This window comes from Oncorhynchus masou, chromosome 4, assembly GCF_036934945.1.
Source record: "Oncorhynchus masou masou isolate Uvic2021 chromosome 4, UVic_Omas_1.1, whole genome shotgun sequence".
NCBI classification, from domain to species: domain Eukaryota; kingdom Metazoa; phylum Chordata; class Actinopteri; order Salmoniformes; family Salmonidae; genus Oncorhynchus; species Oncorhynchus masou.
This window is the reverse complement of record NC_088215.1, coordinates 15,507,241-15,535,161: the sequence shown is the minus strand read 5'-3', so window position 1 is coordinate 15,535,161 and position 27,921 is coordinate 15,507,241. Positions and strand designations below refer to the sequence as shown.

Genomic DNA, 27,921 nt, shown 5'->3' with positions numbered 1-27,921 from the left:
TGTAATCAAGTTATGATTTAAATATGTGTATGTGTAATTATGTGTGATTAGTTAGGCATTTAGTAAATAAATAATTTACATTTACATTTACATTTAAGTCATTTAGCAGACGCTCTTATCCAGAGCGACTTACAAATTGGTGAATTCACCTTCTGACATCCAGTGGAACAGCCACTTTACAATAGTGCATCTAAATCATTAAGGGGGGGTGGTGAGAAGGATTACTTATCCTATCCTAGGTATTCCTTGAAGAGGTGGGGTTTCAGGTGTCTCCGGAAGGTGGTGATTGACTCCGCTGTCCTGGCGTCGTGAGGGAGTTTGTTCCACCATTGGGGGGCCATAATTAAATCCAATTTTGTATTGCTGATTCAACTTGTTAGCCAGGGTTCGTGTAGATAACTAAGAATTTACAACTTTCAGATGAGACTGAATTAAGATGACCATTAATATTGACTGCTATTGATGTAAAATATTACTAGGTCTTTAAGAGTTCATTATTTATTTTGTGGTTCCTGACTCTCTAGTTAATTACATTTACATGATTAGCTCAATCAGGTATTATTAATTACAGAGAAATTATTTGATAGAATAGCATGTCATATCACTTAATCCGGCATAGCCAAAGACACAACATTATTATATATTGCCATTACTGCATGGAACTCTGTTCCATCTCATATTGCTATAGTGAACATCAAACCTGCTTTCAAAAAACAGATAAAGGAACACCTCACGGCACAACGCCTCTCCCCTATTTTACCTAGATAGTTTGTGTGTATGTATTGATATGATGGCTACGTGTGCCTTTTGTTTTATGAAGTTCTGTCCTTGAGCTGTTGTCTATTAATGTTCTGTATTATGTCATGTTTCGTGTGGACACCAGGAAGAGTAACTTCTGCTTTTGCAACAGTTAATGGGGATCCTAATAAAATACCCTGGGGGATGAAGGTGGTGAGAGAGAAGAGGAGGATTTGCCAGTGTATTAATGCATGAGAGGTCAGCTTGTTTTGTAACTGTGGGACTAAACAGTGTTGTTGTAAAGTTGAACTTTTTCTGACTAGTGTAGAAGATAAGCAAGGAATGATACTTCCACACTGAATGTTGGATGTCAGATGCAATCTCTCATGGTAGAACCTCACAACTTCACAGCCACACCTTTCTCGATTTCTCTACCCATTTCTCTGTCTCCTCCTCTTCTCTCTCACCCCCTTCATCCCCCCTCTCTCTCAGGTGTGGGTGGGCAGAGGAAGCCCTCACGTGGCATGGCAAGGCGACAGGAAGCTAGGTGCGGCAATGGCATACTGTTATTATCACAGGTTGATATGATGTGACTGGCAGCTGCAGATAGAGAAGAGAAGGGGGCTGATCTGGGAGGAAGAGACCCACCACTGAGAAGGAGAGATGGAGGGATGAAGAGAACCACCACTGAAAAGGAGGGATGGAGTGAGGGAAGGAGGGAAGAAGTGACCCACCAGTGAAAAGGGGGGATGGAGGAAGGGAAGGTGGGAGGAAAAGACCTCTTTCTCTTCTAGATGTGGGAGAGTGGCCAGCCTAAAGCTCCCATGACTATGATATCATTTGCTCCCGTGTATTCTATGCCTAATCAAGGAAAATAGCCCCTATTGATATTTGTCAACTAATGAATTCGGTTTGATTTTCGCCACTGGATTGCAACAAGATAATGTCACTTGTATTGGATGAGATAGCACTTACCAGTGGAATAATGAATTGGCATTGTCTAATGATGGAAAATGCCCTTCTGGCCGATTGTCAATCCGCCAGAACAGATAGGGCCTTTAGATAGCTTCACAACAACCTCAGAAAGTGATTAGCCAAGCTGATGATCCGCAATATATATTGTCTTTAATTTCCGTAAACATTCAAAGCTATCTCTCTCAAAAATCGAATGAATAGAACGGAAGCTTCCCTCCATTGGAAGCAGTGATGAGCAAAGCTGAAGCTTTAAGCCTTCCTCTTCCCACCCACCATCTGTTGATTAAACACTAAAACACCACTGTGCTTTGCTTTGTTGCACTGTGTCTAACCTCCCTTCCCATTCCCTTACAATGTCATTATCTAGCATTCGATTGAACTCAACAACACAACAACACGACTAGCTAGCTAACAGCTGCGCTTTGTAGCTTTTCACTCCCTTTTAAAGCTAATGTTAACTGATGCGGACATACACTTGCTTAGCGATAATGCTAACTCTCGCTCTCTCTCCTATTACTGGCAGATTTAACTCAATGAACAAATACACTTGTGATATCTATATGTTCAGCTTATAGACTAGTGTATTACTTGGATATATATTTAACTTAATGAACAAATTGACTTTGACTAGCTTGTGACATCGATAGACCATACCGATATGGCTAGCAATAATTAGCAATTTTCCGTACATTTTGTGTAGTATAGCTGCAAAGCTAATCCATCTGTCATGTGGTGAGGACTTTCTCCCAAATACTGCAACCAAATTCCATTGGGCTCCAGGATTCAACCTGGGCTCTGTGGTACCATTTAGCCTCTTACTCCCACAGTGACAAATTAGGCACAGGGCCACAGACTCAAATAGCCCTAAGGGAAATAAACCTCATTTTCGGATCATTTCACTGTGGTACTTTAGCTGCGGGGCCCTGAAATGAAAGCCATGATGTATCCTGGGGGGATATTCAGGACAGCTCTGTATCCTACAGTTCGTGACACGTCATCAAAAGTCCATTTTCTGTGTGCCTTTTATTAGCCCCTAAAAATATCCTGGAAACAATTGTGCATTTCCCACTGCCACAGAAACAACGTATCCCCACGTACCAAAAGCGAAATGCAACGGCTGCCATGAAGTATCTATTGTATGCTGAGTACATTACACTGCAAGTTGGAGAAGAATGAGGCGACTGGGAAAAATTAACTGCAGTGCATTTCGGTAATGATTTCAGGGAATGTGACTTTCCCACGGAGTAATAATGTGTTCGATGGGGCCCACAGTACCTTTCTGGTGACTCAGTCAAAAAGCTCTAAGGTATAGGAATAACCATCTCCATCAATACACCTACGACAGTTCATTATTATACATTACACCTAACGCCATCTGCTTTGGCAGGGGCAACGGCATCCAGGAGTTGCAATTCAATACACAGTATTCACTGATGAGATCATTTTGAAGTTGTTAAAATGCCAGGGGACGATGGGTCAGATATTCATATTCTCAGGTGTACACACACACACACACACACACACACACACACACCATAATCTGTTCATCTGTGTGGTGTGCTTCAACGTGTCATTAGCATCTGATGGAATGAGGAGGAACAGGTATCATTCCAATGAGACAGACAGGCAGGCAGGCAAAGGCTTCGGGCAGATTTGTTTGGGCTTATCTCTCGATGTAAGTCGCTCTGGATAAGAGCGTCTGCCAAATGACTTAAATGTAAATGTAAATGTAAATGATGTTGATAGAGAGGAAGCGAGAGAGAAAAGAGGGAGAGAGAGAGGTAAGGGACGATAAAGAGAAAAGGAGGGATAGAGGGAGAGAGAGATAGCGAGACAGACGGGAGAGAGAGTGAGGTAGGGAGGGGCCCATGTGAGGCAAATGTCATAACACATATCTCCCTTCCCTTCCCCCTACAATGGCCTTATCTAGCATTTGACTGATCCAGACAGCACAACAACATGGCTAGCTAGCGAGCTCTCTTTCTTTCTGTCTTTCATTCTGTCTCCCTCCACCTCTCATTCTGTCTCCCTCTACCTCACTCATTTTGTCTCAATCTCTCAGGCCTCTCTCCTGTAACGTCAGCCTGCCTTCACAGGCTCAGCGAAGTAACTGTCAATCTGTCTAAGTTCTGTCTTAGTTTTCCACCATATTCCCCCTGTGTGGATGTGAACAAATGCACACGCAAATCTGATGGCCACACAGCAGTATGAAACACAGAGAAGGTGAGGACAGTAAAATAGTAAGGAAGTTGAGAGGACGGGAGAGAATGAGAGGGATATGGGGGGAAAAGGAGAGAACGACCAATTGGTTTAAGGTGTGAAAACAAACAAGGCCCTGTGGAGTTCAGTCCATTTCCTCTTGTACTCCTTTTGACAGGATGTGAGATATCTACAATACATGACATTAACACAAGGACACATCATTGTAATGTGGCACTGATACTGACAGCACACCGTCTCCCTCTCTCTCTTTGTAAAATGTAGCTAGTGTACTATACCTCCATCCCCTGCATACGCACATAAACACAACCTGCGTCTTTCTCTATTCACATCAAATATACTGTATCTCTCCTGAGAATCACAGAGGTCACTGCCTCCCTGGTGGAAACAGACGATAGAGCTAGATTTTGATTTGGGTCCAACACAGTGACATTTCCCAGTTCTTTGGCACATTTGACATTGGAGCTTTTTAGATGTCTGGTTAGTGGATATGACACACACTCTGTGACCCTGTGATTGTCCAGGGAGAGAGAGAGAGAGAGAGAGAGAGAGAGACACAGACAGACAGACAGACAGACAGACAGACAGACAGACACAGATACAGACACAGATGACACAGCACACACACACACACACACACAGCTCATTCAGATGTCCTAATCTACATGAGGTGTCTTAATAGGGTGCTGTGCCACCATGAGCCAGAACAGATTCAATGTGCCCTGGCATAGATTCTACAAGTGTCTGGAACTATATTGTATGGATGAGACACCATTCTTTCATGAGAAGTTCCATCATTTGGTGTTTTGTTGAGGTGGTGGAAAATACTGTCTCAGGCACAGCTCCAGATTCTCCCATAATTGTTCAATTGGGTTGAGATCTGTAGACATACACACACACACACACACACCTTTATTCCCCCTATGCTCCTTTGATACCTCCTTTGATCTCACACATACATCTCTCCTCCGGCACAACACACAGCCTCTCCCCTGCCCCAGATTCCTTCTCTCATGTGTCCCATCACTCTCTCTGCGTCCTTGTTCCTGATGCTCCATCCATCCCTCCCTCCTCCCTCTCTTTTCAGACAGGAAGCTTTATCATCAAACCAGCCATCTGAATGTCTGAGAGTTGCCGTGTCAACAACACACCACTAAATGGCTTTTTCCAGGACCCATTTGACTCTGCATCGATTAAACAGGCCCAGGTCGTGATGGTTAGAGCTGTGTGCATGCCTGTGTGTGTGTTTCTGTGTGTGTGTGTTTTTTGTGTGTGTTCATGTGTGTATGTGTCCGTGATGGGTGATAGCAGGAGGAGAGAACCAGGCCAGGCCTCCAACCCTCCAGTCTGTGTGGGATTTGTCAACATGTAAGACCCAGTGATGAAGTGACCCGACTGGGGCAGAAATATAAACCTGGGGTGGAGGGAGAGATGGAGATAGAACGAGGCAGGGCTGCACCTTGACACCAGTAAATATTGTAGTCTGGGCTGTTTACTGACCTGTCAAAGGCTTGAAATTGATTTTCTCCTGGCTGGGCAGCAGTAAACAATGGAGGAAGACTATCATACAGCAGAATAACATGTGAAGGGCTGTGTTACAGATCAGTTCACACAATTTAGAGGGTACAGTAGATCTCTTATGTAGCGACGTAGCTTTAATTGGTTGTTGTTGATGTGTCACGCCGTCAGATCAATGGTGGCAGTGGTTACTGCTGAACACGTATTGTCGTGGATTTAATTTAATGAGAGATATCGATTTAATTGGAACGCAAGCAATCTCAATCTGTTGTTACAGTGGGGCAAAAAAGTATTTAGTCAGCCACCAATTGTGCAAGTTCTCCCACTTAAAAAGATGAGAGAGGCCTGTATATCATGACAAAGCTAGCTGACCATTATGGGTTTTAAAACGCTGGACAATAAACTGCCTGTGTGGCGAACCCACAGATCACCTACCCTTCCAGGAGGTTCATCATGTTCTTCTAAGAGGCTGGACCCCGGTTGGCTCAAAAAGCAAAACAAGCCTCTTAAAATGTAAAAATCGCCCCCACCGTTGACAGGCCGTATCAGTCAGCGAGAGGTATCGTCCCATCTGCACACTAGTAAACAAGTATAATTTGCTCTCCTTCCTCTACACATAAAATACTGTTTTGTCCCAGGGGGCATCACATTCATCAAGACACAGTTTACACCTCTACACCCCTCCCATACAGAGTCCCAGACGTGGTGTTACGGAGTGGGGAATTTATTAGTGTCGTTTTCTGCTTGTATACAGATGTCTTGTTGTCAGGTGGCGGAAGGGGAAATGGCTAGTCATGTGTCGTCAGTTGTGGTTAGTGAAGATGGGAATCGAACAAACGGCTTACAGGTCAAGGGAAGTATTGAAGTCATCGATTGCGTCCCAAATGCAATCCAATTCCCATAGGGCTCTGTTCAAAAGTAGTGCACTATGTAGGGTATATGGTGCCATTTGGGACAAGGGTTAAGGTGCTAGCCTCACGGCTACACACAATGGTAGGGAAGGGTATCAGGGTGTTGTTCATTAGGCAGGAAATGTAAGAAAACAGATTGAAACAGGGAGAGACTACCTGACCTTGTCCAATGAGAAAAGCTTGTTTTCGACGTCCGCCGTGAAACGCTAGGCTACGGTGTGCCTGAACGAGTACGGCTCACTGCAATAAGTTCTGGCCCAGAAAGTTAAAAACATAGGAAGTAGAGGGTATTATGTAAGCTCTCTCTTCTGAGACGAATAGTAACTGACAGCTGGCCTTAAAAGGAACACAGACATCTCTCAATACCGGTTCTACAGGTTTGCAAATTCACAACTCAAAGTGATCGGTCTGTTTTGATTTACCCATATGTGTGTTTGACAAAAAAAATGAATTTCATGACAGAAGTCCCTGCGTGGTGTTTTTAGTATGGCTGATATCCCAGCAGAGCAGAGCTTGGGTTGCAATATGTCATATTCAGTAGAACTCATATGATACACACCCTTGTAGCTGAAGGATGTTTGTATTGTTGTGGATGGATGCCGATCTAAGTCCCCTACCACAGTAACACTACTAATATTTCTTTGAATAGACGTACTTGTGGGCTTTTCAGAGAAATAAGTATGCTCTTGTTGGGTGTGAGGAGGACACACACCCACACTTCCCCTCGCCCCCCTCCGAACACATCAGTCTGCCAAGCCCAATCAAAGGAACCACCAAGGAGCAAAGGGGGGGGGGGGGCAAATCCAATCTCAATATTGATTTGAGGAGGCTAGAGGAAAGATGGAGGGGAAGTGTGTGTGTGTTCCTGTGTGTGCATGTGTGTCTAACGGTGTGTGGTTGTGCGAGTGTGTGTGTGTAAATGCTTTGCTGTGTGTGTGTGTGTGTGTGTGTGTGTGTGTGTGTGTGTGTGTCCTCTCATACACTGCATCTCTAACCTGCATGCTGAAGAGGCTGTAGTCTCCACACCCCGGCGGTGTCTAAATCGAGGATAACATCCACATCCATCCTGCCCAACATCTGAACACGGCCCCCTAAGGCACCGGGATGTGGCAGTGCTGTCCAGAACCATCACTGCACCCCACTGGCACACACACACACACACACACACACACACACACACACACCCCAATGACAGGAAATGGATGACAGCCAGCAAAGGAAGTGATATCGAACATCTGACTAATGTAACTGGACACTGGTTCTCGATTGGTAATTAATACATTGATTTAATTAATTTGGTATTTTGGCTGTGACCTTACTTACTCCCAATAAACCAGAGAAAATTCAGTGTCAGTATTTGTCATGTCTCTTCCAATGCAGTCATGAAATGAAAGCCAGTTGAGCTTTGTCACACTGATTTGAGAGAATATCTGAACATTTGTCAGATGAATGTAACACAATAAAAGCCCACATCCTCGAACTAACCTTAATGACCTACATTAAGAAGTGGATTAACAATGTATTGTCCAGCTAAAATACCACATACAGTATATAACTCTTATATAGCTAAACATTGGCTAATTCACTTGAAATCAATATCAACTATTTAAATCACTGTAAAATGCCTTATTTATAGTCCACCTGTCTTTCCTCCTACATGAAGAGGAGACATTTCCCCCGCTGTCTCACATAGCATCAGCAAACCGAGGGATAGAGGGTGTGATAGGTAGAGAGAGAGAGAGTTAGTTCTCTCTATGACTTTGCACTTTTTTCCTCGGAGCATTCTGTCTGAGGAACACACACACACCCAAAACACACACACACACACAACACACCGCCTCTGAGACAGCCCCCGGCCCAACGTGCGTGTGATCGGAATCACTAATGAGGTTTCCGCAGCGATAATTGATGGCCATTTCAAATGTAGGGAGTCATTATATCGGGGCTTGGATGGTTTTAATGAGCATTATGGATGCAAAACCAATGCATTTTATATGAATCAAACAAACCAACCAAAACAGGGAGATGGAAGGACAGAGGGAAAGGAGGAGGGAAACAAAGCTAATGGCTTTGGACTAAACAGGAGGAGGAGGAGAGGACAGATGAGACAATGTTCCGCTTTTTTGTTGTTGAAATGTGTCTTTTCTAGATACTTCCAATAGCAGTTTTAATTAGCACTTGCTTTCATGTTAATGTTTGATGTTTGTTGAAATCTTACTTCTTACCGCCGCAGCAGGAACTGAATATGTTGTCAACTGTTTTCTAACATGTGTACACCCTCTTGCCAAACATCAGCTACTGTACAGTGTGTGTGTGTGTGTGTGTGTGTGTGTGTGTGTGTGTGTGTGTGTGTGTGTGTGTGTCGGCTAAATGCATCGTTGGCTCTTTTCACAGACAAACTATTGATATTTTGTGTCCACAGCAGTGCAAGAGGGGATTATTTTCATATTTCATGTTTTCCAGACAGATGGGCTTTCACACTCACATGCAATTTAGAACAATGACACCAGAGGATGCAGAGAATCCACTAATACATGACAATACATACAGTTATCTATTGGGCTTTTCTGCAGGTAGGCAAGCTTCACTGAAAGATTTCTGGTGTTTGTGTGTGTCCATATGCGCGTGGCTGTGTGAGTGTGTGTGTGTGTGTGTGTGTGTGTGTGTGTGTGTGTGTATAAGTATCTGCAAATGGGAACACAATATCCCGAGGACAGTCTTGAGGCACAGTGAGCATGTCAGCCCATCCAGCACATAAGGGCTGTACTGAGAGAGAGAGGCTGCTGGTCCAATCAGTGCCCTGTCTACAGAATGCTGCTGCAATAGCATCACAGTGGGGGACTGACTGTGACATCAGAGGAACTACATGGAACAACCCTGCTGATTCCAACCCTGCAGGCCAGGTGTGTTTAGACACACAGATAGTGACACACACACGTAGACACACGCACACATGTACTCAGGCATGTATATATTCACACCCTGAGACTCCAACTGACATCTCACATCCAACCCACTGTCCAGCTCTTATAACCTCTGGTCCTTCTCCAACCCACTGTCCAGCTCTTATATCCTCTGGTCCTTCTCCAACCCACTGTCCAGCTGTTATAACCTCTGGTCCTTCTCCAACCCACTGTCCAGCTGTTATAACCTCTGGTCCTTCTCCAACTCACTGTCCAGCTGTTATAACCTCTGGTCCTTCTCCAACCCACTGTCCAGCTGTTATAACCTCTGGTCCTTCTCCAACCCACTGTCCAGCTGTTATAACCTCTGGTCCTTCTCCAACCCACTGTCCAGCTCTTATATCCTCTGGTCCTTCTCCAACCCACTGTCCAGCTGTTATAACCTCTGGTCCTTCTCCAACCCACTGTCCAGCTGTTATAACCTCTGGTCCTTCTCCAACCCACTGTCCAGCTGTTATAACCTCTGGTCCTTCTCCAACCCACTGTCCAGCTGTTATAACCGCTGGTCCTTCTCCAACCCACTGTCCAGCTGTTATAACCTCTGGTCCTTCTCCAACCCACTGTCCAGCTGTTATAACCTCTGCTCCTTCTCCAACCCTCTGTCCAGCTGTTATAACCTCTGGTCCTTCTCCAACCCACTGTCCAGCTGTTATAACCTCTGGTCCTTCTCCAACCCACTGTCCAGCTCTTGTAACCTCTGGTCCTTCTCCAACCCACTGTCCAGCTGTTATAACCTCTGGTCCTTCTCCAACCCACTGTCCAGCTCTTATATCCTCTGGTCCTTCTCCAACCCACTGTCCAGTTCTTGTAACCTCTGGTCCTTCTCCAACCCACTGTCCAGCTGTTATAACCTCTGGTCCTTCTCCAACCCACTGTCCATTGACTAACAACATTAATCTAGTCTGTTATACCATCGGGTCATGTGAAAGCTCCAGCGCCAGCTCCTCAGTATAGGCCAGTAATTAGAAACAGTGTGTCAGCCTAATACTGCTAAATGCATGTACACACACACACACACACACACTCCTATTTTCCCACGCTAACACCAACCGAAATGCTCCTGTGATCTGCCCGGTTCCATTAAGATGGATTACTCCCCTTTACATAATCATCTTAAACTGATTAATACGGTGTGGGAGACTTGTGGAAGGTGACTTTTGTTCATCTCAGAGACATTCTGTCTAAAAGCCATATGAGGGTAGAGTATTGTCCATCTCTCCAGTGGCTCCTGGGGACAACAGGCCCCATTAGGACTTAGCAGTTCTCTTTCTAAGACGTTTTGGGCTTCCTTATTAGGGGTGTGAAGAGCACTTTAAGACCACACTATGGCAGGATAGGAGTCGGTGTTAAGGAGGATTGGAATCAACACTGTAACAGACACGCATGTGGAATTGGAGTTGAACAGAGTGTGACTTGCCTCCTATATTCTAGTTGAACTCTTGCTAATGTTAATTTTGGGTGTGCACACACACACACACACACAGTAGCGGTCTGCAGAGATCCTGTACCAGTTACCAATAGCGGTCCGGGATAGTACTGTAGCTACTGCAGAGGCCATTTGCCACCTCCTTTATGAAGAGACGCAGTGCGCAGGGCTGGCTGCATAATGAAACACAACCCTGGCTGGAACAGTACAGGGACTGTACAGTGTTCATCATTTGGGCCTTAGTTTGCTGAAAAGCTCTGTACCCTGGTTACAACACACAGCCTTAGATCTGGTTAAAAATGCAAGGATTACAATATGTGTTGTTCCCCAGATAAACAGCTCTGTTATAACCTCCTTTATGACTTAAGACATGTTACATCCTGTATCATTAGAAACATCACACTACATTTTCACTAAAAATACAAACCAAATGTTAAAAAAGTGGTTTGTGTAAGTTATGGTCGTCCATAAAGCCAGAATCTTCACTAGGCAGATACAGCCAGTGAAGGGTGGGTCGAGTGCTGAATTCAAATACCAGGCAGCCATGAGAGAGAGAGAGAGAGAGAGAGAGAGAGAGAGAGAGAGAGAGAGAGAGAGAGAGAGAGAGAGAGAGAGAGAGAGAGAGAGAGAGAGAGAGGGGTGACGTAAACACTAATAGCTAAATAACTGCCCCCTTTTACCTTATATGGCCAGGAGACATCCTGCTCTGATCATGTGATTTCCTGTATGATTGAAAACGAAAGGAAGACAGACAACTTCTATGTACATTCCTTTTACCAGTAACAACTTTATTTGGTGTAGAATAATCTGTCTGGTGATTCACTTTTACTTTACCTCTACCTCCCATTAGAGATCAACACCGACCTGTCATTAAGTGAACTAACTAATATAGAACCATATAACTTGGACGTTTTTTGGTAAGTATTTTATCCAACTTAACCTTTTCAGATTGCAGATGTTTTATACTCTGTTTTGATATACTGTATGTAAAATGTAGTTTATTTCCTTCCATATATATATACACATATATTACCTAGTCAGACTAATTTTCCCCTTTCTTACTCGTCCAATTCTGCAGCATTGTGCATTGACACACTTATTTGTGGTCAGGGAGGGAATTCCTTAAAATTGGGGAGGATATGGCCATGTGGGGAGGAGATTACTTCACTACTTCTGCACGAAGAATGGCTCTGTCAGGGCCACGGAATGGCAGAACCTACATCATGTACCATGGCACCTCTTGGTGGGCTGCACAGAAAATCATGGCCAAAGGTTTTTGTCAATCCAAGCGTGGCATGTTGGGGCAGGGTGTGTACCTAAGCCGGGACCTGGAGAAGGCTAGTAGATACCCCCTGGACCTCACTGAACACCAGAAGGTTGTCATCAAAGTTCAAGTCAATGTGGGCAAGGTGAAAAAAGTAGACCGCAAAGGCCACCCTTTGCAGAAGACGTGGCATGACAAAGGTTACGACTCAGCCTGGGTTCCTCCTAACTGTGGCATGGTGAAGAGTGGTTTAGAAGAGAACTGTGTCTGGGACCCAAACCGCATTACTGTTTTAGACACTATCAAATCAAAAACAGAGCCCACCTTACAAAGTGAGGACACTGATGAGGAAGAGGATGGGGAGGATACTGAGGAGGAGGAAGAAGGGGTGGAGGGAGAGGAGGAGGATTATGAGGAAGAGGGGGTTGATGAAGAGGAGGAGGGGGATTATGAGGAAGAGGGGGTTGATGAAGAGGAGGAGGAGGAGGAGGAAGAGGATTATGAGAAAGAAGTGGTGGAGGGAGAGGAGGAGGATTATGAGGAAGAGGGGGTTGATGAAGAGGAGGAGGAGGATGATTATGAGAAAGAAGAGGAAGCAGATGGGGACACTGAGGAGGAGGAGGATGAGGAGGAAGCGGATGGGGACACTGAGGAGGAGGAGGAGGAGGGAGAGGACGAGAAGGAGGAGGAAGCGGATGGGGACACTGAGGAGGAGGAGGAGGAGGAGGAGGAGGAGGAGGGAGAGGAAGAGGAGGAAGCAGATGGGGACACTGAGGAGGAGGAGGATGAGGAGGAAGCGGATGGGGACACTGAGGAGGAGGAGGAGGAGGGAGAGGAAGAGGAGGAAGCAGATGGGGACACTGAGGAGGAGGAGGGGGACACTGAGGAGGAGGAGGAAGAAGAGGAGATGGAGGGAGAGGAGGATTATTAGGAAGAGGAGGAGGACTCATGGTGAAGATAAGCAGGCAATTCTATGAACTCAGTGGTGTTTTTAACACATCTACTCTCTCTCTCTCAGGCTGAGGGACATTGTAAAATGTCAGCTAATTTGTTATTTTGGGAAAGTAACTTCTGTAGATGTTTACTTACTTAATGTGATTCATTTGCATTTGTCCCACAGGTGTGAGACACAATAATGGTCATGATTAGGGACATGAGTTTTTCCCGACCACAATGGCCTGACCAGGATAAACTCCAGGCTCTGGTTATGATACACAGATTTAGGGGCCCAATGTTGTTCCTGGTCAGGTACATCAAACTTGATATACACTGAAAGAAGACTAAGTGCTTCACATGTACTGTATAGCCAGAGGATAATAAACATGTTTTTGTACTTGCTGACCTTTGGTGGTAAAGCTATTACAATGCTGACATCAGACATCAATATAACAACCATAGAAATATGGCTGAAAATACAGCCTGTCGACTATCTACGTATTCAGACATTATACAGTGTTACAATCTAGACAGACATACAACCATAACACAAAACATTATTACCCTTCTCCATCCTTGCACAGTGGGGGACTTGTATAACACGCACGCACACACACACACAAACTGCAGCAACATGTCCAGCCCTAGTCTGTTAATCTGTGTGGTCATCCTCTGGGGACAGGGCTGACAGAGATTTCCTCAGTGTGCTGTTACCAAAACGTATGTATGTGTGTGGTGTATATATGTTACTCAATGTGTGTGTGTCTACTAGCTCACCCACCACCACCGCACACAGGCGGCCGGTCACCACACGGCCACGCCAAAGCCCCTTGTATACCTCCCCCTGCCTCCCTCCTCTCCCTCTCCCTGGCTGGCTAACAGTCTGTCTCCCCTCCACCCCCAACACACCAATCTCCCCTGCCTGCCTTCCTCACCTGTTAAGACTGTCGCTATACAGGAACGACCAGGAAACATTGGGTCCTTGATGAAAATGCATGTTCTGACACTCACATTGGCGGATATTGTGGCCTTACCAATACAGAAGGAATCACACACACACACACACACACACACACACAGTCTTGAAAGGAGGCTATTTGAAGTAATGGAGCATGTCAATGGAAGAAAATGTTTGATTAAATATTTATTTGAAGTATTGCAGATCACATTCAAAGATGAGGTACAAAAGAAGTGGATTTGATACAGCTGACCAATTTGTCATAATTGTATTTTTATTTAGCTTTGTGTTATTACATGAAAATGTGTTTACATATTAAATCAACAAGTGCGGCTCAGTCAATTACTACAGTTATTTCATATTTGTTTGTGAAAGCATCGCGAATGTGAACGATAACAATCTGTCAATAATCTCTGGTGAACAGACCACGTAAACATACATGGTACCGTAGATCTGTCTTTATACTATGCCACTGACGAGCAGCAGTAGTTACGTGTTTTTCATCACTGGTTATTTGGACAAATCACAATTTTGCAGGTGTTATGCACCTTTCGATTTTCGGAAGTCATTCGGCCCATAGACTTGCCTGTAACTTTCAAAGAGAAGGGGTGGAGCTTCTTGTTCTGGTTCTGCTCCTCATTTTAGCATCTCTTAATCTCTTCTCTTAACATGTCTGGACCCAGAACCTAATCGAGCAGCTGACCAATTACGCAAGACTTTAGTTTTGGATGAACTGAGATTAATATTTCAATATCCTCACACAGTCATTTTGTTCAAAACTGGACTATTTTTAGCTACAGTCCCTGCATTGAAATGTACCTCTCTGTAGTCACAACCCAATAAATGCAGGTATTGTAAACAGTAAAATGCCCAATCGAAGTAGCAAGCCGCAGTTAAGGCAGAATTTGCTCTCTCACAAGGCAATAACAACTGTCTCTGGGTCGTTAAACAAATCAACCAATGAGAAATCAATACCTGACTGGCTTGCAGTCAGGCGGAGCTGAGAGAGCTGCGTTCAAGGGCCGATAACAACTCTTCTTCTGAGGGTCAGACGTACACACTTTTACAACCTCTCCTTAATGTATTTCTAATTAGACAATGGTGTAGGAACGATGGGTTGGAGAGAGCTGCGTTCAAGAGAGGGCCGATGAGTGCTCTTCAGGCAAAGGTCAGACAATGTTACAAGACGTACAACTTCTTGTTAATGCTTTTGTAATGAGGAAATAGTGTAGGAACTATTATGGTTGGTTGTGCACCCTTCAGAGACACCACATAGACATGTCTCTTGACACGTGAGCCTTTTATTTGAATGTAATCTCGAGAATATTCAACAATAACATCCATAATTATTACTTATTTGAAAAACATTATACTCAACTTAAATGTAATACACTTATTGATGTGTATTTATTGTCTGGCAAGGCTACAGAATGGCAGGGTCTACAAAATGTGCCACGGCACCTCTGAGAAAACTATATGTAAAATCCTGACCAAATGTTTTTATCCATCCAAGTGTGGCATGTTGGGGCAGGCTAGTAGATACCCCATGCACCTTGCTGAACACAAGAAGGTTGTCATCAAAGTTCAAGTCAATGTGGGCAAGGTGAAAAAAGTAGACTGCAAAGGCCACCCTTTGCAGAAGACGTGGCATGACAAAGGTTACGACTCAGCCTGGGTTCCTCCTAACTGTGGCATGGTGAAGAGTGGTTTAGAAGAGAACTGTGTCTGGGACCCAAACCGCATTACTGTTTTAGACACTATCAAATCAAAAACAGAGCCCACCTTACAAAGTGAGGACACTGATGAGGAAGAAAAGGAGGATGCGGATTATGAGGAAACGGGTGTGGAAGGAGAGGAGGAGGAGAAGGAGGGGGAGGAAGAGAATGGCAATTTATTCATTAGATTAGATCTCATCCTGGGTCCTTTCTTCCACGTCCTCTTGCTTCCTTTTGAAAAAGTTCAAAGGTAATTAAGGAGAGGTGGCGTGCAGAGGGAAAGTGGACAAAAATGCACTTGTATGAAATGAGACTCTCCTGAATGGGCGTAACCAAAGAAGACCTTTGTAGCACTCAACATCTTTCAAGGGTATTTTTGTCCTACTGAATCGAAACTTTTGTCATCTGTAAAAACAAGATTTTCAGATTTTTCATCATAAATCCCAGTTGGGATGGGCCGTCACAGATTAGCTTGATTATAATTGAAAGGTGTCAAAATATATATATAATTTTTATTTTTGTCATATATGATCCATGTGAATAAAATGTTACTTCTTTTAATTCAAATTCAATTCAAATTCTGTGTGGCCAATTCAGGAGGTGGCGGAACAAAATGAGGATTATGAGGAAGAGGGGGTGAAGGGAGAGGAGGAGGAAGGAGAGCAGGAGGAGGATTTATAGTGAAGATAAGCAGACTATTATACATGTTTAAAAACGTTTACTCTCCCTCTCTCAGGCTGAGGGACAGAATTCACCATCATTGTAAACCATGGCTCATTTGTTGTGTTGGGAAAGTAACTTCTAAAGATGTATTTATTTATTTAAGGGCATTCGCTATTAATGTATTTAAGGTTTAAGGCAGAGGTGTGAGACAGGATAGTAGAAATGATTAGGGACATTAGTCTTTCCTGACCGCTTATAACAGATTTGTTCCTGATCAGATCACATAGGTTTAAAGAAATCTGCATAACATGATTGTGTAGGATAATGAAGTTATATTTGCACTTGTTGACCTTTTGATGCTAAACGTGTCTGGTAAGAAGTGAAAGGGATGAATATCCTGACATCAGACATACAATATAACAGCCTTGGGGGCGGGCTAAAGTAAGCTATGGAATTGTTTTAAGAAGGTCATACCAAGGATCATTTTGCTATTTGATTTGGAATTTTAAGACCCCTTGAAGTATCCCCCAAAAAATATAAAACAATTTTATGAAAAATGTTATCTGGCCTTGCTGTTATTAGCCCATACAAATGCATTGAATAACAGATTCACTTCATGAAACAACAAAGAGTCCCATAAATACTATCTAAAGGAAGTTTGTTCTGAAGTGTCAGAGGTATAATATATATATATATATATATATATATATATATATATATATATATATATATATACATACACACCTGTATTTAATCCCTTATTTTTTCACAAAAAATAAATTCAACTTGTACCGGGGGACCTTCAGACGAGTCTTGTGGGCATCCTAGAGCAAAACAACCGACATGTACCATACATGCTCGAGAGAGTCTCGCCTTTGCACAGTGGGGTGTATGTAGCCCAAACGATTCGGATGCTACAGGCAGAGGTTGGCAGGTTCTACTGTAATAAACTGTCCTTTACTGTACTGTGATGTTCAAACATAGCTTAGAGGTCTATGATTCGTTGAGATTTGGATCTGGTCCACATTGACGAAATGTGTACTTGTTTGGGGGTGGAGCTTATTTGAATAATACCCATCATGCTTTGCAAGTGTTTAAAAATATACATATATATTTTTCAGCACCTAATAATAATAATAATATATCCCATTTAGCAGACGCTTTTGTCCAAAGCGACTTACAAGTCAGCTGGGGCCACTACTTTTACATATGGGTGGCCCCAGCGGGAATCAAACCCACGACGCTTGGCGTTGCAAGCGCCATGCTCTACCGACTGAGCCACACAGGACCCCCCATCTCCCATCCAGAGAGACTTACTGTCAGTGCATTAACTAAGGTAGATAAACAACAACATACAGTATCACGGTCATAGCAAGAACATTCTGTAACTATAAATGTTATTGTAGTGGAAGTCGTCTGTTGGTTTATTTTATGGGTTGGACTAATTTGCAAATCATTGCTTCCAGTTTAAAATCTATTGAAAAAGCTGACCTAAGTGCATGTGACAGATTGGAGAAATGATACATATTCTGTTGCACTCTTCAATTGGCTCCTCTTTCTTATATGAAGTGGTTTTACAAATTATTATTGAGAGGTAACGCTCACTTCAACGTATGTGCAGATGAAATATGGCCATAGAATCAATATGTATCTTTGACGTCAAGAAAATAAATTCTCATCTTTTACTCAGCACTGACAATGCACCAGATTTCAAAGTCCAGATTTTGGACGTCCGGAAAATATATATTTTTGATTTCCGGACAAGATGTCTTTTCTCCTTTCATTCAGCATCTAAAATGCACCTGACATCAACGTCTGTTAAAGATGTATTTTCAACGTCATTTTGCTTACTGGGTTAGGTCTGGTAAAAAAGACAGTGTCTAGGTGTTGTTCTCCAAAGAAAACACCCCTGTCATAACATCCTTCATTACTGAGACGTGACATCTTGTATGATTGGAAACAAAAGTTAAGTCTACATATTTGCATATTAACATCACAAAACGCCCATCACTACATTCTTACCTGTACCTGCATCCTGGATCAACATCAGTTAGACAACTCCAGATCTGTAAGTATTTTAACCAAATAATCCTAATCAAACTTGATTAAGTTTAATGTTTTGAAATTCCAACATTATAATGTTGATAAATATCTATTGACACCAGTGACGGTCTCTGACATAGAAGATGAGGGAGGACAATTATTATTTTATTTTATGAGCATGGCCTTATTTCTATTACAGCATTTTGGATGACTGTCATTCATATTCCATTCACATCGAGATGGTTCAGGATACTACATGATACTCAAATCTTCCCTATTTCCATCATGAGGTTACTAGCCTATGAATGAACGTTTTCAAAGTAGGTGTACACAGGTTGACATACATTTGTTAGGCGACAGACAGTGACAAATGGACAGAAAGTGACACGCCGCCTTGCTCACTCCTCTTGCATGCATCTAGCTGATCTACTGTCACATTGTATAAATGATTGGAGACAGGCGCAGGAATATGTAATAGGGGGTTTTAATATTCCACCCAAAAATACAACAATACACGGGACAAGACCCGTAATAAAGAGTACACAATACACGCAGCACGAAAGCCGAAACAACAAAGCACAGCACACGGGAATCTGTGACATTTGGGATGTAATCATTAGTCCAACAGTTGCAAAACGAGAGTTTCTATTGGACAAATTCAGGTATGTTATCCACGTTTCATTCTGTTTGCTTCTGTTTAAGAAACATTTTTCAACAGAATTGGCAGAATGAATTCACATCTGATGACACGTAACACAGTTCACTTTCATAGCAGCCATACTGTACTCCTTCTCGTATCTACATGCTCTCCTCCGTTCACCTTTTCCCTCTGCTTGTGTACTTCAATGCACAACCCATCAGCTGTATTTGACCAGACAAAACATCATTGTCAACATAGCTAATAAAACTAATGAGTTAGTAAACCATCTACAATCATGCAGTACTGTGTATACAGTCAGTAAGCAGTTTAGCAGTTACACCGGCAGGCCCCAGTGGCAAGATATTAGTTAAACCAAAAGCGGACCTTGTCTTGGAAGACTTCCGGTATTGTGTTGGATAGCCATAGCCAGCTAGCTAACATAGCATCCCGCTGTTTGGGTCAGGTGTTTATTAAGTAGGCTAAACTAGCAAACTGCATTTGCTAGCTAAGTACACTACCGGTCAATAGTTTTAGAACACCTAATCATTCAATTTTATATTTTTTTGTATCTTTATTTGTACTATTTTCTACATTGTAGAATAATAGTGAAGACATCAAAACTATGAAATAACACAGAATCATGTAGTAACCAAAAAACTGTTAAACAAATCAAAATATATTTTACATTTGAGATCATTCAAATAGCCACCCTTTGCCTTAATGACAGCTTTGCATACTCTTGACATTCTCTCAACCAGCTTCACATTGAATACTTTTCCAACAGTCTTGAAGGATTTCCCACATATTCTGAGCACTTGTTGGATACTTGTCCTTCACTCTGCGGTCTGACTCATCCCAAACCATCTCAATTTGTTTGAGGTCGGGGGATTTTGGAGGCCAGGTCATCTGAGGCAGCACTCCATCTCTCCTTCTTGGTCTAATAGCCCTTACACAGACTGGAGGTGTGTTGGGTCATTGTCCTGTTGAAAAACAAATGATATTCCCACTAAGCCCAAACCAGAAGGGATGGTGTATTGCTGCAGAATGCTGTGGTAGCCATGCTGGTTAAGTGTGCCTTGAATTCTTAATAAATCACACACCGTGTCACCAGCAAAGCACCCCCACACCATAAAACCTCCTCCATCATGCTTTACGGTGGGAAATACACATACAGAGATCTGTTCACCAACTCCACGTCTCACAAAGAATGTCCAATTTGGACTACAGACCACAGGACAGATTTCCACCGGTCTAATGTCCATTGCTCGTGTTTCTTTGCCCAAGAAAGTCTCTTCTTCTTGTTGGCGTCCTTTAGTAGTAGTGGTTTCTTTGCAATAATTTGACCATGACGGCCTGATGCATGCAGTCTCCTCTGAACAGTTGATGTTGAGATGTGTTGGTTACTTGAACTCTGTGAAGCATTTTTTGGGGCAGCAATTTCTGAGGCTGGTAACTCTAATGAACTTATCTTCTGTAGCAGAGGTAACTCTGGGTCTTCCTTTCCTGTGTCGGTCCTCATGAGAAACAGTTTCATCATAGAGCTTGATGGTTTTTGCGACTGCACTTGAAGAAACTTTCACATTTCTTGAAATGTTCTGTATTGGCTGACCTTCATGTCTTAAAATAATGATGGACTGCCATTTCTCTTGGCACATTTGAGCTGTTCTTGCCATAATATGGACTTGGTCTTTTGCCAAATAGGGCTATTTTCTGTTTACCCCCCCTACCTTGTCACAACACAACTGATTGGCTCAAACGCATTAAGAAGGAAAGAAATTCCACAAATGAACTTTTAAGAAGGCACACCTGTTAATTGAAATGCATTCCAGGTGCCACCCTCATGACGCTGGTTAAGAGAATGCCAAGAGTGTGCAAAGTGTGCAAAGCTGTCATCAATGCAAATTGTGGCTATTTGAAGAATCTCAAATCTAAAATATATTTTGATTTGTTTAACACTTTTCTTGTTACTACATGATTCCATATGTGTTATGTCTTCACTATTATTCTACAATGTAGAAAATAGTAAAAATAAAGACAAACCCTTGAATGACTAGGTGTTCCAAAAACCTTTGAGCGGTAGTGTAAGTAAAAGTGAAAATAAAATGACGAAATATCTCTTTCTGCCGCTCCCTCTCGTTTCTTCTTAATTTTTGTGCCAGCCAACAGTGCTGTTGAGTCTACTGTGGACCTTCATTGCAAAGCAGTGTGTTTTAATCATTCACCTCCCGGTCGCAGCCAGTTACGGCAGAGCCTGGGCACAAACCCAGAGTCTCTGGTGGCACAGCTGGCGCTGCAGTGCAGCACCCTTAACCACTGCACCACCCCGGAGGCCATTCTACCATCTCTTAATGTCTTCTCTTAACATTTCTGGACCCAGAATCTAATCGAGCAGCTGACCAATTCCGCAAGACTTTAGTTTTGGGTGAACCGAGATTAATATTTTAATATCCTCTTACAGTCCATACATCAAGTAGAGTATTACCATTTTTCAAAATGGGACTATTTTTAGCTACAGTCCTTGCATTGAACAGTACCTCTGTAGTCACAAACCAATAAATGCAGGTATTGTAAACAGTAAATTGCCCAATTGAAGCAGCAAGCAGCAGTTAAGGCAGAATTTACTCCCTCACAAGGCAATAACAACTGTCTCTGGGTCGTTAAACAAATCAACCAATGAGAAATCAATACCTGACTGGCTTGCAGTCAGGCGAAGCTGAGAGAGCTGCGTTCAAGGGCCGATAAGAGCTCTTCTCCTGAGGGTCAGACGTACACACTTTTACAACCTCTCCTTAATGTATTTCTAATTAGACAATGGTGTAGGAACGATGGGTTGGAGAGAGCTGCATTCAAGAGAGGGCCGTTAAGTGCTCTTCTAGCAAGGGTCAGACAATGTTACAAGACGTACAACTTCTTGTTAATGCTTTTGTAATGAGGAAATAGTGTAGGAACTATTATGGTTGGTTGTGCACCCTTCAGAGACACCACATAGACATGTCTCTTGACACGTGAGCCTTTTATTTTAATGTAGTCTCGAGAATATTCAACAATAACATCCATAATAATGCCTTATTTGAAATAATCAAATATCTTATTTGGCAATATACTCAACTTAAATGTAATCCATTTATTTGACTGTTATTGTCTTGGGAGAAGGGTATTTTTATCCTGTCTACTTCTGTCTAATAGATCAGATTAGGGCAAGGCGACCGTTCACATGCACGAATACAAACAGTGTAGCTATTCTCTCTGCAAGGCAATCAAACAAGCTAAACGTCAGTATAGAGACCAAGTAGAGTCGCAATTCAACAGCTCAGACACAATAGGTATGTGGCAGGGACTGGGAAACTAGTCAGGATTGAGGCAAAGATGAACTGAGCAAAGTTCAGGCTGTTAGCCAGCCTGCCAGCTTAGTGGAGTCTGCCACTAGCACAGTCAGTGTAGTCAGCTCAGCTACAGCGGGGAGAACAAGTATTTGGTACACTGCCGATTTTGCAGGTTTTCCTACTTATAAAGCATGTAGAGGTCTGTAATGTTTTATCATAGGTACACTTCAACTGTGAGAGACAGAATTTAAAACAAAAATCCAGAAAATCACATTGTATGATTTTTAAGTAATACATTTGCATTTTATTGCATGACCTCTTTCCACTGGGATTCTCTTCCTCTAACCCTATTACAGGGGCTCAGTCACTGGCTTACTGGTGCTCTTTCATGCCGTCCCTAGGAGTGGTGCGTCACTTGAGTGGGTTGAGTCACCGATGTGATCTTCCTGTCTGGGTTGGCGCCCCCCCTTGGGTTGTGCCGTGTTGGAGATCTTTGTGGGCTATACTCGGCCTTGTCTCTTGTGTGTATAAGGTAGTTGGTGTGAAATTGTTAGGTTAGATTACTCGTTGGTTATTACTGCATTGTCTGAACTAGCACAAGCATTTCGCTACACTTGCATTAACATCTGCTAACCATGTGTATGTGACAAATAAAGTTTGATTTGACATCATCAGTACGCCTCCGCCTCACCTGAGTGACCACTGATCCCTGCTCCCCTCTCTCTGTCCCCTCTGGCAGAGACTAATCATTCTTCATCTGGGGGTTATCACTCACTCACAAACTCTCTCTTTCTATCTCCCCCTCTCTCTATCTCTCTGTCAAGTATATGAGCAAATATTGTCACCAAGGGGAGTTCTGTTTATTGTTGGTAGGACAGCTCCTAGGTAATAATAATCACACACACGTACATGCGGTAACCCCCCCCCCACACACGCTGCATGTGAAATCTATAATCCCACAGGCCCATAGAAGCCCCTGATGAAACACACACTACAATTGTCCACCATCATCAAAAGCTGTGTGTTCATGTCCAAAACAACAAACCACTGTGACCACTGTAATCCACTGTGACCCCGATCCTCTATTCATATATTGCTATGTTTAGAATCTGTAAGTCAGTGCTTCCATTTGGGCCTATTCAATTTCATTCAGTTCAGGTCAAGGTAAATTGAAAATCGAATTCACCGATTGAATAAGGCCATTTAATTGACATATTTCTTCCTTTCGTAAAATGTACTGAACTGGAATGGGATTGACCCAAACCCTGTTCACTGAAATAATTTACAGTGGATCTTGGGAGCTTTAACATTGTGACAGCAGCATGTGACCTTTCCTCTGTCTTGTATCAGGCTTAAGCAAACAGGAAGTGTTATACAACGTGACATTTGTACATCCGAAGCCTCAGAAGGTTCCAATCCACATGACTTACATAACATCTCCCAACACGCTGTCACGTTCGTTGAAAGGATCGGACCAAGGAGCAGCGTGAGGAGAGTTCCACATATTTTTAATCATAAACTGAAACTCAACATAACAAAAACAAACAAGCACAAACAAAACGTGAAGCTACTGGTGCACACAGGCAACTATCTGTAGACATAGTCAAGATCCCACAAACACAAAAGGAAAATGGCTACCTAAATATGATCCCCAATCAGAGACAACGATAAACAGCTGTCTCTGATTGGGAACTATATCAGGCCAACAGACATACAAAAACTAGACTACCCACCCTAGTCACACCCTGACCTAACCAAAATATATAGAAAAACAGAGATATCTAAGGTCAGGGCGTGACAGTACCCCCAAAGGTGCGGACTCCTGGCCACAAACCTGAACCTATAAGGGAGGGTCCGGAAGGGCATCTACCTTCGGTGACGGCTCCGGTTCTGGACGCAGCCCCCTCCTTACGCTGATCCCTCTACTTCTGTGGAACTGGACTGTGGATCATCGCTGGAGGCTCTGGACTCCTCCTCGTCGCTGAAGACTCTAGCGAGGAGCTGCAGTCTAGAGGCCCTGGACTGGGGACCGTTGCTGGAGGCCCCAGACTCGGGACAGTTGCTGGAGGGCGTGACACACGCGCTGTCAATCAATCTGATTTTTAATCGATCAGTTGACTATCGCTCTAATGAGCTGGCCTGCATTGACTGGATTGATTCCATTACTTTAGTCACTAGCAAGATGTCCTTTCATTTCAGGGTATTCCCACAGCCATTTTAGAAGAAAGAGGAAGCAGCAGACTCTAGTAGCTCCGATGCAGTCATCTATTTACCAACGTTTCTTCATCAGGGTTTCATCAAAATGTATTCCTACAGCCATAGCATGGAACCGTCCCGGGCAGATCATCTTGTGTAGTCGATACATTGATATCTAGTTAAAAATATATAATTAACTAGGCAAGTCAGTTAAGAACAAATGCTTATTTGCAATGACAGCTTAGCCTAGCCAAACCCAGTCAACACTGGGTCAATTGTGAGCCACCCTATGGGACTCTAAATCACAGCCAGATGTGATTCAGCCTGGATTTGAACCAGGGACTGTAGTGACGCCTCTTGCACTGGGAAGCAGTGCCTTAGACTGCTGCGCCACTCAGGAGCTTAGGAATTGTGTTGTGTCAATACTGTGGGTACATTTACATGACATAGACATGTGCGTTATTTAGCAGACGCTCTTATCCAGAGAGGCTTACAGGAGCAGTTAGTATCATTGATAAGGTTGTTGTGTGGTGTGTGGATGTGTCATGCCTAGCAGATGTATGCCTTAAGGCAGCGGTTCCCAAACGTTTTCACTCAGGCCCCCCTTTCAGCACACACAAGCACTGTTCATGACACAAACTGTTCACAACCCCTCTTGTTGGCGGAGAGAAGATGTTGCAGGTTTAAAGCTTATTTCCTGCAATTCTGCACATTTTGTCATGTCTAATGTGTATTCGTATGATATTTGAGTGACTCGGACATTACTACAAAATCTATTGGCTTAAAAACCTAGCTAAAACACAATCGCTGACATGGGCTAGTTGATCTGGACATCTCTGACAAGTTATAAATATCTCTCTAGGGTCTGCAATGACAAGAGGAATACTGATGATGCACAACCCAATTTTGAAACTGCACCTTGTGCATTCTATTATTCAAGATTGAGTTGAAAGCTGGACTGAGTTCCTTAAAAAAAGTGCATTTATTTATTTAATGTTTATTTTTTATATATATATATATATATTTTTTTTTGGGGGGGGTGTTGTGTACCAGAGCAGAAGTAAAGCTTCCATAGTCAGTCATCTATCTTGCTGTTTTGAGGACACCCACCCACACAACCCTCCACTTCCAGATACATCTCCTCAGCCCCACCATACACACATTCTAAGAAACATACACATTTCTACCACACCCCCCTCTGCCATCCGACACACACACCCCGCCCCCACACAGTCATGTCATCAGTAGCCTGACAGCGGTAAGGTATAGACCCACAGATCACATCTCACTGTCACCCAGAGAGCTCCAAATCAGTCCACACACACACACCACAATGAGTTACAGGGTATCCAGACATAGAGACATTTTAATGAGCTCAGCCTCCTGACACAGCCATCAGAGGACGCCAGGGAGGTGTCGATTTGGCCCCCTCTCTTTAGGAAGGTTCTCCTCTCACTTAGATTTATTGAAATGATATGCAGTCTTGTCGCCAGTCATGAATTTTGGAAAATGTATCTAGTCAACTCTTGGAAAACTTTGGGCATAGAGTTGATGCTGAGGACAATTCAGGTTAAAGTGCTCTTCAAGGAAGCTGAAGTTCATGAAAAACAGTAGCATCAAATTAAATGTGGGGGTCCCATAGGCTAATAGACCAACTGGTAACCCCTATACCAGTACTTAATTGTTTCCCTGGAAAATTAGAGTCTCAATTATTGTATTCGAAGACAGTTAACATTGTATCATTTCAGCGATAATTAAATAATAATTGAATAATTCAACACAGTCAAATGAAACCCTCCTCACACCCTCCTCTGCAAGTCTAATCCTGACCTCTTCCTCCCCCATTGAGAACCACGTCTCATTGACCTTCTGGAGTACCCATTTACATATCCAGCTTTATGATGTCTGAACTCATCATGGCTGGGTTTATTGTACTGGAGCAGACGGCTCCTTCTGACATCTCTGTTATCACCATGGTAATTAGGAGGATGGTTGGATGTGTCGTGTCTTTGGCTATGCCCGGATTAAGCGATATGACTGTCAGGATTTGGCCAGGGTTGTTCCGGGTTTTGGTCACTAGATGCCCCCATTGTGCTTTTTGACCTTATGTTTTTTCCCTTGTTCCCCATTATTATTTGCACCTGTGCCTCGTTTCCCCTGATTGTATTTAAACCCTTAGTTTCCCTCAGTTCTGTGCTCTGTGTTTGTATGTTAGCACCCAGCCCTAGTGTTCTGTGTTTTCTTGTCGATTCCGGTGGATGCTCTTGTGGAATTCTGTTTTTGTTTGAGTATCTCTTGAGGCTTTTTTGTGCTATTCCTACCACCTTTTGGATTTGCCATTTTGTATTGAAGGACTTCTCCTTTTTACTTTATTAAATACACCGTCTTAAGTACTGCTGTGTCTGCCTCATCTTCTGGGTTCTGCTGACTATTCGTGGCTCAGTTGGTTAAGTGACTGTTTCTCACTCCGGCGACCCAGGTTCGTAACCGGGTCCTGACAATGACATGCTATTCTATAAAATCCTTTATCTGTAATTAATATCACCTGATTGAGCTAATCATGTAAATGTAATTAACTAGAGAGTCAGGCACCACAAAATAATATTTATAGAGCTGTTATCTCCGAATAAACTCTTAAAGAACCAGTAATATTTTTACATCAATAGCAGTCAATATCAATTGTCATCTTAATTCAGTCTCATCTGAAAGTTGTAAATTCTTGGCTATCTGCACGAACCCTGGCTAACAAGTTGAATCAGCAATACAAAATTGGGTTTAATTATTTATTTACTAAATACCTAACTAATCACACAGACTTACACATACACACAATTAATCATAACTTGATTACAAATTACTTTATAAAGGAAAATGTCCCTAGCGGGCGGAACAGATATGACAGCTGGTTACACAAAAGAAAAGGGTCTGGGTTTGAGTGAAAGAGCGGGAAGACTGAGGAACAAAGGGAAGAAGCTGTGTTATCTTAAATACAGTATCTTATGCATTCTAAGTTACCGCCCATTTGGAAAAGGAAAATGCAATAAATATTTATTCTGAGCTGCGCTTCGGTAGGTTGGTGGTAGATGGAAGGCCGTGTTGCCCAACCGAGTCCTTTGAAGAATGTCTCTGGTGGTCAATTGGATACGTTGTAGTAACGTTGTTGTGTGATAGCCGGGATACTCTGTCTGTTCCATTCTAACCTGCGTTTGCAGCTGCGGTTGCTAACTCAATGGCTAGGAGGTATCACTTCTGTAGTGAATAAGAGTTCAAAGTTCATACCATTCGCAACCAAAGCTCACGCTGATGTTGGCTTCGTTCTGTAGTTATTATCTGAACCATTCTGACATAGGACCGTCGTCCTACATCCCCGGAACAGGAAGTTCTATTGTCGTCAAGGGCTTATATAGGAAGGGAGAGGAGGGCGTGTTTGAA

At 43.0% G+C, this 27,921-nt stretch overlaps 1 protein-coding gene across 1 annotated transcript; it reads left to right on the top strand.

Moving 5' to 3' along the window:
- Window positions 1-11,481: 11,481 nt before the first annotated feature.
- On the top strand, window positions 11,482-14,251 carry LOC135524454 (cilia- and flagella-associated protein 251-like). Its single transcript, XM_064952006.1, has 2 exons — window positions 11,482-11,668; window positions 11,830-14,251. Exon 2 carries the CDS (start codon window positions 11,891-11,893, stop codon window positions 12,944-12,946), a length of 1,056 nt encoding a protein of 351 aa, XP_064808078.1. The 5' UTR covers window positions 11,482-11,668; window positions 11,830-11,890; the 3' UTR covers window positions 12,947-14,251.
- The last annotated feature ends 13,670 nt before the right edge of the window (window positions 14,252-27,921 follow it).